The following is a 12702-nucleotide window of genomic DNA, read 5'->3' as shown; positions in this document are numbered from 1 at the left end:
AGTCAGCTATGCCTGACACCACGCTCCCTCTAGACTTTTCAGTTACAAGAACCAATAAAGTATTTTTTTTTTTTTTGAGACGGAGTTTTGCTCATGTTACCTAGGTTGGAGTGCAATGGCGCGATCTCGGCTCACCGCAACCTCCGCCTCCTGGGTTCAGGCAATTCTCCTGCCTCAGCCTCCTGAGTAGCTGGGATTACAGGCACGCACCACCATGCCCAGCTAATTTTTGGTATTTTTAGTAGAGACGGGGTTTCACCATGTTGACCAGGATGGTCTCGATCTCTTGACCTCGTGATCCACCCGCCTCGGCCTCCCAAAGTGCTGGGATTACAGGTGTGAGCCACCGCGCCCGGCCTCCAATAAAGTATTTTTAAGCTGGTTTTTTTTTTTTTTTTTTTTTTTTTTTTTTTTTTTTTTTTTTTTTTTTGCTTCAGCTAAGATATTACTGTAGTTTCTATCACTGCCACCAAAAAGTCCTAATAGTAAGATACGTAAGAAAATTGAAGGAGATACTCTAATGTACCTATCAAATTTATCTACATAACTCTCAATATCCACACTTACTTTGAGGACGCAGTCACTTGACCCAGTGGCTAAGAGAAAATGATGACTACTGTTGGTGAAATGGCAGCAATTGACTTGCTCTGAGTGCTCATCATAGTTATGTACTAGTTCCCCAGTCATAGAATTCCAAATCTAAAGAGAATAGAGACAAAAATTGCAAATATCCATTATTTTCAAAGGGAGAACAGAGGGACAAAGCAAATGAACATTCAAATGCTATCTTATCCTGTCATAGCAGATTTTCCTAGTTGGACAAGATGCTAATGAAACCTCCACCCTTCCTAAAATATGACAATATTTTGCCTCAAATGTTTAAAAAAATTATTTGCAAATATACATACATGTATCTACAGCATAACTGGAGTATCATGAGCACATGACATTTTCTTAAGGGCAAGATTTCACGTTTATATGAATGGCAACAGGCAGAGAAGTGCTTTAAAAAGGTCAACATAATAGACTTCTGATCAGAAATGTTGAGCCCAAGAGCTGGCTCTACCACTTATGATTTGTGTAACAAATCCCTAACTTACCTGCATCTCAGTTTCCTCTTCTGTAAAATGGGGATATTTATACCTCTTCTACACAATTTAAGGTATCAAATGATATAATAAACATAACAAGTGTTCTATATACTTCAAGTTACCATATAAATAAGTAAAGGCAGATTGCTTAGTGAAAAAAAATAAAGGCTTTATAGTCTGAGAGAAACCTAGCTTTCAACCCCGTTACTATTCCCAGTTAATATATAAGCTTGTGTAAGAGACTTCATCACTGCATCTACGTCCTCTTCTGTAAATGGGATCAGCACTTACCTTGCAAGCTATAGCAGGAAATTGATAATGTAATATAAGAAAGTGTGTAGTATAAAGCCTCTTACAGTATTCAGTTTTCAGTAAAAAGTAATCATTATTCTAGTTACTATGTAAGACAACTAAGCAGTCTGTGTCATATAACAACAAACAAAAGAATTAAATTACCTAATGAACCTTCACTAAGATTTTGATTTCTTAGAGGTAATAATGTCCTCTTGGCATTTCCTTTGCATCTTATCAAAACACTGATTAGACTCCCCAGAGGTCCAGAGAGTTTATCTTATTTTAAAGTTCCTTAATGGGTATTTCTGCCTCTGGCTTAGAAAATAAGATCTCATTATTATTTCCTTTTACTCCATGTAGCTCTGACTTTGGAACTGCCCTCAGTGGCCACCTCCAAGTCTGACTTAGAGTCAGAGTAGAGGCTACAGAGTGAATTAACTGTTGGTTATAAAGCCACAAGTCCAGTCTAACAAGAGGTAGAATTTTCTAAGGTCTCAAATTTAGTCTGGACATTCTACAGCCCTCTTCAAGAAAACCAGGAAAACATCCAAGGCAAATTTCTTGCCCACTCCACCTAGCCAGATCCAGTACTCCAGATTTAAACCCCTTTGAAAGAGGCTTAAAGTAAGGTCTCTCTTCCATATATCAGTGATAACCCACCCCCCCACAAGCCTTCAGTTTCTCTTAAATTCTGTATTAGTATAAATGCTACTGCTAAAAGCCAAATTTAGGAACAAGAGAACAATTAACAAAGATAAAAATTATTCTCGGGGGTCGGCGGGGGCACGGTGGCTGATGCCTGTCATCCCAGCACTTTGGGAGTCAAAGGCAGGTGGATTAGTTGAGGCCAGAAGTTCAATACCAGCCTGGCTAACATGGCAAAACTCTGTCTCTACCAAAACTACAAAAATTAGCCAGGTATGGTGTTGCAAACCTGTGATCTCAGCTACTCGAGAGGCTGAGGCATAAGAATCAACAATCCTGAAGGGAGAGATGTCAGTGAGCCAAGCCTGCACCACTGCATTCCAGTCAGGGTGTCAGAGCCAGACTCTGCCTCAAAATAAATAGTAAAAATTACTCTGGTTATTTTTTTTCTATTTATATTTTAGACCAATAACATAATTATTAGTTTGTTCATCCATCTGGTTTTATACTGAATACATAAGCCAGTTGATAAAGGTAAATTTTTTTTAAAAATTGGCTTTGCATTTTAAAATTGTATCTTACAACAGGAATCCCTAAGTTTGTGCAGCAACACTCCTAATCGCAATACCACAACATACTCAAAGATTTCAATGGATATTTAACCCATGGACTCATCTATCAACGGCGGACAAACCCAATAATTTGTCATTGCTTTTCCTCACTGCCTGTTTACTTCTCAAGTTGATCAACTAGGCATTTTTGCTGGTGTTTAAAAATAAAGAATTTTCAGGCCAGGCACAGTGGTTCACATATAATCCCAACACTTCCAAAGGCTGTGGCAGGAAATCACTCGACCCCAGGAATTGGAGCTTACAGTGAGCTATGATCATGCCACTGCCCTCCGGCATGGGCAAAAGAGCAAAACCCTGTCCCTTTAAAAAAAAAATAAGGAATTTTCAGATAGTGTTAATTTACAATGGATGAAGTTAGTAGATCAACAGGCAAGAGTCCTTTAACCCTACTTACTCTGGTCTCATGATCATGGAAAAATAAAATGAATTCTGTTATGATTACAAATCAAGAGGAAAATATTTTCCTACCTTCACTTTTTTATCCACTGAGCAGGTTGCTATAAATCTGTCATCTGTAGAGAATGCACAACAAAGCACTTCATCTTCATGAGCCTTGATTTCTAGAAGTTTCTCTCCCGTCTCAGCTTTGAACACCTGCACAAGTAACAATAAAATCTTTTTATAATAAACCACTTAACTATAGGTCATCATTCAATAAAAATCTTCAAAATCAAAAGGTAGACCACAAACATAAAGAAAACTCATTCAGGTTTTCTGAAAACAAAAAGAATCTTAAAAGAAATTATTTAAAATAACTTAGGAATTAGTCTAGTCCAGTTCCTATTTACAAGAAAGAAACCTATGTGTAAGACTTTCATAAAGTAGGTATTTTCTTAATCACTGTTTTTTAGTCACAGCTCTACTACCTGCACTATGAAGCCCTATGTCTTCTAACAATTATTTCCTCACTACCCTTAGCTAACAAATGGATGGCTGGGAACTGACTGGCAGAGTAAAGGGCACTTCCTTGCCACCTGTAAGTTTAGAATTAGAAAAACATGTAATTGTATCTTTTAAATCTCTAGAGAAACCTTTACTAAAATGTTCCAGAGAGTTGGATTTCTCTGTTATTTCTAAGTTGCAATTTTCTTCAATTTTAGGATTTAAGCATATTCAGATCTGCACAGAACTGGATACATGTCTCTTTAAATTTTTCTCAAGAGATATGTTTTACCTGTAAGGTTTTATCGGCTCCACAAGAAGCTATTCTCTGACCATCCTCAGAAAAGCAAGCATGGTAAACAGCATCTGTGTGGGGGCGGACAACTAAGCGGGAAAGATTCATGATGGTTTTTTTGTTTCTAAACACACGGAAAAAATGAAGAGAAATTCAATAAATGAGAGTAAAAGTAACTATTTTCCTTCGATAATAAAATAAACCGTCTTAAAACATGGTTATGTTCCCCAAAATATAAAATTCTTAAAATCAAATTACTAACATACAAATGACAGCATAGATCACCTAAAGAAAAAAAATAACAAAAGTAGCATTTGTAAGAGAAACATTACCCTTTATTAAGCAAACTGTCATGTGTCACAAATGTCACTGAGTTGGAAGAAATCTAATTAATAAAATTATTCAAATCTAGTTAATCAACATACCACTTTCTATTTTCCTGTGATACATTAATAATGATACATGAGCAGATAAATCGTTATGTAAGGACACCTTCAAAAAATCTCCATCTCTTTTTTAAGATAAAAATCATAGCAAAATGCCCATTTTCTAACTGAAGTATGATACTAAGCCATCATTATAATGATGTACTTTAAAACTGCTCTTCTCAGCCAGGCACGGTGGTTCACTCCTGGAATCATAGCACTTTGGGAAGGTGAAGCGGGTGGATCACCTGAGGTCAGGAGTTCAAGACCAGCCTGGCCAACATGGTGAAACCTCATCTCTACTAAAAATAAAAAATAGCTGCATGTGGTGGCACATGCCACTAATCCCAGCTACTCGGGAGGCTGAGGCGGGAGAATCACTTGAACCTGGAAGATAGAGGTTGCAGTGAGCTGAGTTCAAGCCACTGTACTCCAACCTTGGGGACAGAGCAAGACTCCATCTCAAAAACAAACAAACAAACAAACAAAAAACACTGCTTTTCTCAAACTGCAATTATTAAGACATACCAAAAAAGATAAAACAATGTCATATTCTTTGTATCTTAATCTGGTCAATACCAACTATTCCGCTAGTATAGATACTATATTACTGCTCATAGTGTTTAAAGTATAAAGGGGCCACACATGGTGGTTCACAACTGTAATCCCAAGACTTTGGGAGGACAAGGCAGGCAGATCACTTAAGGTCAGGAGTTCGAGATGAGCCTGGCCAACACGGTGAAACCCCATCTCTACTAAAAATGCAAAAATTAGCAGGCATGGTGGCACACACCTGTAATCCTAACCACTTGGGAGGCTGAGGCATGAGAATTGCTTGAACCCAGGAGGTGGAGGTTGCAGTGAGCCAAGATCATATCACTGTACTCCAGCCTGGGTGACTGACTGAGACTCGGTCTCAAAATAAATAAATAAACAATAAAGTGTAAAGGAATGTCACATGTACTTAAAACAGGAAAAACAATTAATGCAGTATCAGAACTTCATATACATTACACCCCAGTCACTTTGAGTACAAGCAAATATGTCAAATAGTATTGCGCTTATTTTGAAAGTCAAGGGTTGGCAGTCAGACAAATCTAAAGGGCAACCTTATTTCTACTACTTATTAGGTGTGTAAATGAGCAAATTACTTAACCTACCAAGTTTTTATTTCTTCATATGTCAAATGGAGGTAATGATATCTATTCTAAACAGCGCCCAACACATAAAGGTGTCACTGTTATCATTCTTCAAAAAACTTACACACACATAAGACAGATCAAGTGAGAAAAGTGAACACAAAGGTAAATCAGATTTAGATCCTGCCTACATTACACTTTAGTATAAGTGATAAAACAAACAAGTATGTTTGTTCCTCAGTATTGATGAGGGATTGGTTCCAGGACCCAATACAGATACAAAATCCACGGATGCTCAAGTCTCTCATATAAAATGGTATAAGATTTGCATATAACCCATTACATCCTCTTGTATACCTTAAATCATCTCTGGGTTACTCATAATACCTAGTACAATGTAAATTGTATGTAAACAGTTGTTATACCATTGTGTTTGGGAAATAAGAAAAAAGTCTGTACATGTTCAATACAAACATAACCATATACTTTTTTGTTCTAATATTTTCAATCCACGGTTGGTTGAATCCATGGATGCAGAACCCATGGATACAAAGGGCTGACTGTATAAGAACTAGAGTGATGACAACTAGAAGAACAGGTAAGTTCTAGCAACGTTAAGAGGATTAGATTTAAAAATGTTCTGTATGTCTGCTTGATCTATCTACTTAATTCCTCAAAACTCAGAAAGTGACCTTCATAATAATAGACATATAGTAGATGGCCCAAAAGTACTAAATAACAAATGAATGAGTGAACAAATAATTTCACTGGAAACAGAAACTCAACTAAATTTAGACTTATATGAACCTAAATCTTTCTATAGTAAACACCAAAAAAGTTTCTAGTACTGAAATAAAGCATTCTTTGAATATGGCCTGGTCAAACACAGCTTAAAAATAAGTTATAAGTAGCTAACCATTCTATGAGAGAACATCACAAGGAGAAATGCAGTTGATCCAATAGGAGAAAAAGAAGAAAAAGTAAAAACTCATTAATTCATAAGAGAACAAGAACTAAGCCTATACCCTATGATCAGACCGAGCATTAAGATTTAATTTCAGCCACTAACTAAAACATGAATTCATTCAATCTTCCACAATTTTCTACTGACTACCAACTATATGAATCAGAAAAAATGCTAAATGCTATTCTTAATAACAACTAATATTTATTGAGCACTTTCTATGAAATGGGTACGTTCTAAGTACTATATGTATATGTTTATATATCTACATACACTCATTTATTCCTCATGATAATGCTATAAAATACTAACATTAGGCAAAAGAAGTTAAATAACTTTCCGCTTATAATACATGACTAATAAATAGCAGAGCTGGGATTCAAGCTCAGGCAGTCTAGGGCCAGGGCATGTTATTTTGACCTCCAAACTATTCTACACTTCAGAACACATGGACTAGTAGGAGAGAAAACCAAGTAAACAGATAATCACTATAAACTGTGACAATGCTATTATACGGGTCATACAATACACTTAAATACAGACAGATCTAATCTAGCTTCAGTAAATTAGGGGGCTGCTTCTCAGAGAGAGATAGAAAGAGGGAGAGAGAAAGACCTCCACTTCACAAGACAGTGTTAAAGAATGGTCAGCTCTGGAAAGTGGGAAGGTAAGACAGAAATGTCTAGTCTTTGACTTTCGGTCTCACATCCTATTAATATTGCCTTTTGTCTTAATGAGGAAGACATATTATTTAAAATAAAACCGGTTGGGTATAGTGGCTCACTCCTGTAATCCAAGCACTTTGGGAGGCAAAAGAAGGAGAATCAATTGCATCCAGGAATTTGAGATCAGCCTGGGCAACATAGTGAGACCTTATCTCTAACAAAAAAAAAAAAAAAAAAGAAATTAGCCAGGCATGGTAGTGTGCGCCTGTAACCTCAGCTACTCAGTTGAAGCAGGAGGAATGCTTGAGCCCAAGAGGTCAAGGCTACAAGGAACAGTGATTATACCACTGCACTCAGCCTCAGTAACAAAGTGAGAGCCTATCTCAAAAATAAATAAATAAATAAAAATTAAATTTATATCTTAACTAAAAAAAGTTTTTTTTAATTCCCTCAGATACCACCTCCTTCGTGGAACCCTCCCTTGAATTCCTCATTTTTATAAGTCAACTACTTACTCTTTCTCTCTCTACTTATACATAGTTCTGTTGTTACACTCATCACATTACATTGTAATTATTTGCTTAAACTCCTTTCTTCACTACTAGATTTTGAACTCCTTGGGGGAAAAACTTCACATCTAGTAACAGTGCTTAACACAGTACAGAAACTCAGATGCCAATGCTTAGCACATTAGAGAAACCCAAATGCTTCTTGAACTACACTGAATCAAGAACATCACCTACAGTAGTCTGACTTATTTGGAAAGAGGGCCTAATGCCACAAAGATCACAGGCACCAACCTGGACTTCAGTTTAGATATAAATTATACATACAAAAAGAGAACCATTCATATTTATTATTTCAAGCTATAAGGGAAGCATGGCATATGGAAAGAGCATGCAAAATAAAGCCAGACAGACCCAAGGTGAGTTTTTTTTTTCTTTTTGAGACGACTCAAAAAGAGTCGTCTTTCTTTTTGGGCAACACACTCTGTTGCCCAGGCTGGAGTACAGTGGTGCAATCTCGGCTCAGTGCAGCCTCTGCCTCCCAGGTTCAAACAATTCCCCTGTCTTACCCTCCCGAGTAGCTGGGATTATAGGCATGCACCACCACATCCAGCTAATTTTTGTATTTTTAGTAGAGACGGGCTTTCACCATGTTGGCCACACTGGTCTTGAACTCCTGACCTAACGGGATCCACTCACCTCAGCCTCCCAAAGTGCTGGAATTCAGGCGTGAGCCACCACGCCTGGCCACAAGACCCAAGGTTTAAATCCCATTCAGCAAGTCACATGAACTAAGCCAAGTCCAAATCTGTGTCTCAATTTTCTCATTTGTATAATAGGGCAAGTAACATTTACCTTATAAAGTTGTTTCGAAGATTAAAGAGAATAACGCAATTATGTAGCATATAACAGGCAATAAAAAGATGGTATTAATAGTTATCCTTTCCTTTCTATAAGCTGACAAGATTAAGGTAAGAGCAAAAGGGCCTCCTTCAAGAGACAGAATAACCAGGTTCAGTGGTCACTTAATAAGGACTATATGCACAAAGTGCAAATTACTTTATAGCCATTATCTCATTTAAATCTTCACTGATGTCCAGGCATGGTCGCTCACGCCTGTCATCCCAGCACTTTGGGAGATCATGCAGATCACTTGAGGTCAGGAGTTTGAGACCAGCCCGGCCAACATAACGAAACCCCATGTCTACTAAAAACACAAAAACTAGACAGGTGTGGTGCTGGGCACCTATAATCCCAGTTACTTGGGAGGCTGAGGCAGGAAAATTGCTTGAATCCAGGAGGCAGAGGTTGCAGTGAGCCAAGATCACACCAATACACTCCAGCCTGGGCGACAGAGTGAGACTCTGTCTCAAAAATAAATAAATGGGCCAGGCACAGTGGCTCACAACTGTAATCCCAGCACTTTGGGAAGCCAAGGCGGGCAGATCACAAGGTCAGGAGATCAAGACCATCCTGGGTAACATGATGAAACCCCGTCTCTATTTTTGAAATAAATCAATGAATGAATGAATCATCACAGAAATAGCACTTATTTCAAAAGATTATCTCCATTTTACATGAAAGAATAACCTGTATCTTGTTCAAAGTCACAAAATTATTAGATTTTAGAACTGAGGCTCAAACCCAGGTCTGTGGCTCCAAAGTCCATGTTCCTCACCACTAAAACTTCTGTAAGTCAAGCACTTGGTATTGATACTTAGGATTACTTGTCAAAATGCCTTATAGGCATCTATTTATATGGACTCTTTAAAAATACAATGGTTTTCTCCTATGCTTACTTCTCTAGAACTTTTCAATAAGTAAGAATGCTTATTAAAAGTTCCAGCCCTTTTGAAAGTAGTTAAATCTTCCTGGAGTGAACGTATTCACCACCTGAAAAATAATGACATAGTTAACACACCGCTCCCATTGGTTTCTCTCCTAACCTACTTACGTCCATTCCAGGTAAAGCGTTCCATTATCGACCTCCTGCTTGGCCTGCAGCTTAGCTTGCTGATAAACTTCTGAAGTTTCTGGCTCACAGAGACCCAGTTGTACAATATTAGGAAATGGCTGTCGTCCAAGAAGGTGTCCATTTAAAGATAAAAACTCCTGAAAATTCTCACTGACTGCACAATCCTACAAATAAACTGAAATCTCTTAGAAACACAATCAGAGCCACGATCTGACATTTTTCTGCTTCTGTGATCTTGCCACTTTAAAAGCTTAAATGAAATATTCTTTATATGAACTAAAATTGAACAGCCAACCATTAGGTAACAAATATATAGCGATCCTCTTCTAACTTTTAAACATAGGGTAAAAATCTCATTATCAAACACATTTCTTAATATATTCTTTTTAAAAAAAAACTACTGAACATCTTACTTTCCTAGCTTTTAAACCTCAGTCCTACCTACTTTCCCAGTAGGGTAGGAGGCAAATTAATTAGAATAACTGAAGATCAAAGTAGGGAAATTCTCTTCACCCCTTCTATGCTCTTCAACCCTTCTATTCTGCTCATCCCCATCATTAAATCAAGAATTAAATGTCAAAAGAAAAAATGAGATTCCTTTAAGCACAAATTTTCATATTAATATATACCTTTTCATCTAGTATATGTCTGTATTCCACAAATTCATGAATCAGATGAGCAGGGCCTACAAGTTCTGTTTTTGCTTTAATCCAATCCAGGGAAAACATTAAAGCACAAAGTTCCTTTTAGAAAAAAGTAGCACTGTTAGAGATCAAAAAATTTTAGGTATAACATCATTATCCTAACACTACCAAGAGAAACCTAGTAGATATCTAGAATTTAAAAGATGCAAAGGAAGCTAGTGAAAAAGAACACATAAATAGTTCCAAAGAAACATAAAATGAGCCTCATACTTTAGCTCCAAATAAATTTCAGTTGGATTAAAAATTTAAATAGAAAATAGAAAACCTTTAAAAATATAGAGAATAAAAATAAATATTTTTGTAAGCTTGTAGTGAAGGAAATCTTTGTAAACATGACCCCAAAGCAAAATACCAAAGAAAAAAAAAAAAAGAAAAAGTGCAGTTAACTACATAAAAAAGTGTATTTAATGGCCAGGTGCGGTGGCTCACACCTGTAATCCAAGCACTTTGGAGGCCAAGGCGAGTGGATCACCTGAAGTCGGGAGTTCAAGACCAGCCTGACCAACACGGTGAAATCCCGTCTTAATAAAAAAAAAAAAAAAAAGTGTATTTAACTACATACAAATTCACATCTTCGACAGAGCAGAGAGCAATATAAATTAAACTCAAGACCAGAAAAGTTTATTTTATTTATTTATTTATTTTTTAGACAGAGTCTTGCTCTGTCACCCAGGCTGGAGTGCAGTGGTGCAATCTTGGTTCACTGCAACTTCCACCTCCTCGATTCAAGCTATTCTCCTGCTTCACCCTCCATAGTAGCTGGGACTACGGTAACGCGCCACCATGTCTGGCTAATTTTTTGTATTTTTTAGTAGAGATGAGGTTTCACAGTGTTAGCCAGGATGGTCTCGATCTCCTGACCTTGTGATCCACCAGCCTCGGCCTCCCAAAGTGCTGGGATTACAGGCATGTAAACGTATTTTGCTAAACAAAAAAAAATAAACTACAACAATTTACCATGCATTATAACCAAGAAATAACATACCTGAGCATGGAAAAATTACTGAAAGTACATACGGTTTTCCAAATATAAACATTCTGAATAGCTCCTTGGTAGTCATGACTTCAATCAAATATCATCTATGTGCTAACAATTCCCTATTTTCATCTTTCATCCATAATTCTCCCCAGAATTCCAGATTCATATACCTACCTGCCTATTCAATAGTTCCAGCCAGATGTCTCAATAGGTATATCAGACTTACTATATCCAAAATGAGTTCTTAACCATCCCCATTCTCTGCAGGAAAAAATCTTGTTCTCCTACAGACCTCTATTTCAGTTCATGGCAACTCCATTCTTTCCATTGGAGTTGGAATCATCTTTGATTCTTCTCTTTATCTTATAATGCACGTAAAATCCATCAGCAAATCATGATGATTCTACCCCTCTATCTTTACTTTCTTTCCCCTTCAATGCTCTGTCCTTCTTCTGAGCACTTAACTACCCACTAAAATATGATAAATTTGTTTAATATCTGCCTCCTCCCAGAACATAAACTCAATGAGAGCAGAGACTTTGTGCCTGTGCTTTATCCTCTTAAACAAGAGCAGCAGACATAACAGGCACTCAATAAATATTTAATGAATCAATGAATATACCTTTCCACTACCCATTTCCTCTCAAAGCTTATAAAACAAATCCATAGTGCCCAAAAAGGAAAGCTGCTAGTATGAAGAGGGTTAATTCTGGGGTGGTTCATTTACTAGTTACTAAGGTACCTTTACTAATCACTACAGGTAAAAACAAAAATAATTATATAGGCTATAAACCTATTTTTACTACAGGCGCGGTGGCTCACGCCTGCAATCCCAGCACTTTGGGAGGCCGAGGCGGGTAGATCACAAGGTCAAGAGATCGAGACCATCCAGGTCAACATGGTGAAACCCCATCTCTACTAAAGATATAAAAAATTAGCTGGGCATGGTGGCGCATGCCTGTAATCCCAGCTACTCAGGAGGCTGAGGCAGGAGAATTGCCTGAACCCAGGAGGCGGAGGTTGCGGTGAGCCGAGATCGCGCCATTGCACTCCAGCCCATGTAACAAGAGTGAAACTCCATCTCCAAAAAAAAGAATAATAATAATAATCCTATTTTTACTAATAAAGAAAATTATACTAATAGGATAAAACATGTTTATGAACAGGACAGCAAAGCAAAATACCAAACAACAACGACAACCAAAGTGGTAAATCTAACTACATAAAAATTCAAATCTTTAGTTGGCCACGGTGGCTCATGCCTATAATCCTAACACTTTGGGAGGCTGAGACGAGTGGATCACTTGAGCTGAGGTCAAACTCAGGAGTTCAAGACCATCCCGGGCAACATGGTGAAACCCCATCTCCACCAAAAATACAAAAATATTAGCCAGGCATGGTGGTGTGTGCCTGGTAGTCCCAGCTACATGGGGGACTGAGGTGGGAAGATCGCTTGAGTCCAGGAGGTTGAGGTTGTAGTGACTGAGATTTGTGCCACTGCACTCC

At 37.6% G+C, this 12702-nt stretch overlaps 1 protein-coding gene across 4 annotated transcripts in view; it reads right to left on the bottom strand.

Moving 5' to 3' along the window:
- APAF1 (apoptotic peptidase activating factor 1) overlaps window positions 1-12702 on the bottom strand; it is a 90710-nt gene that overhangs the window by 52096 nt on the left and 25912 nt on the right. For all 4 annotated transcript variants that reach the window (XM_032285191.1, XM_032285185.1, XM_032285176.1 and 1 more), the window contains 5 exons: window positions 10143-10256; window positions 9493-9677; window positions 3837-3963; window positions 3131-3256; window positions 568-699 (listed from right to left, as the gene is read on the bottom strand). In XM_032285191.1, the coding sequence (XP_032141082.1) occupies window positions 568-699; window positions 3131-3256; window positions 3837-3963; window positions 9493-9677; window positions 10143-10256 (684 nt within the window). The remainder of the gene's footprint in view (window positions 1-567; window positions 700-3130; window positions 3257-3836; window positions 3964-9492; window positions 9678-10142; window positions 10257-12702) is intronic.

Source organism: Sapajus apella, unplaced genomic scaffold (genome assembly GCF_009761245.1).
Source record: "Sapajus apella isolate SASKATOON/1434 unplaced genomic scaffold, GSC_monkey_1.0 scaffold2, whole genome shotgun sequence".
Taxonomy (NCBI): Eukaryota; Metazoa; Chordata; class Mammalia; order Primates; family Cebidae; genus Sapajus; species Sapajus apella.
Note: the sequence above shows the minus strand (reverse complement) of the source record. Positions and strands in the feature narration are given on the sequence as shown.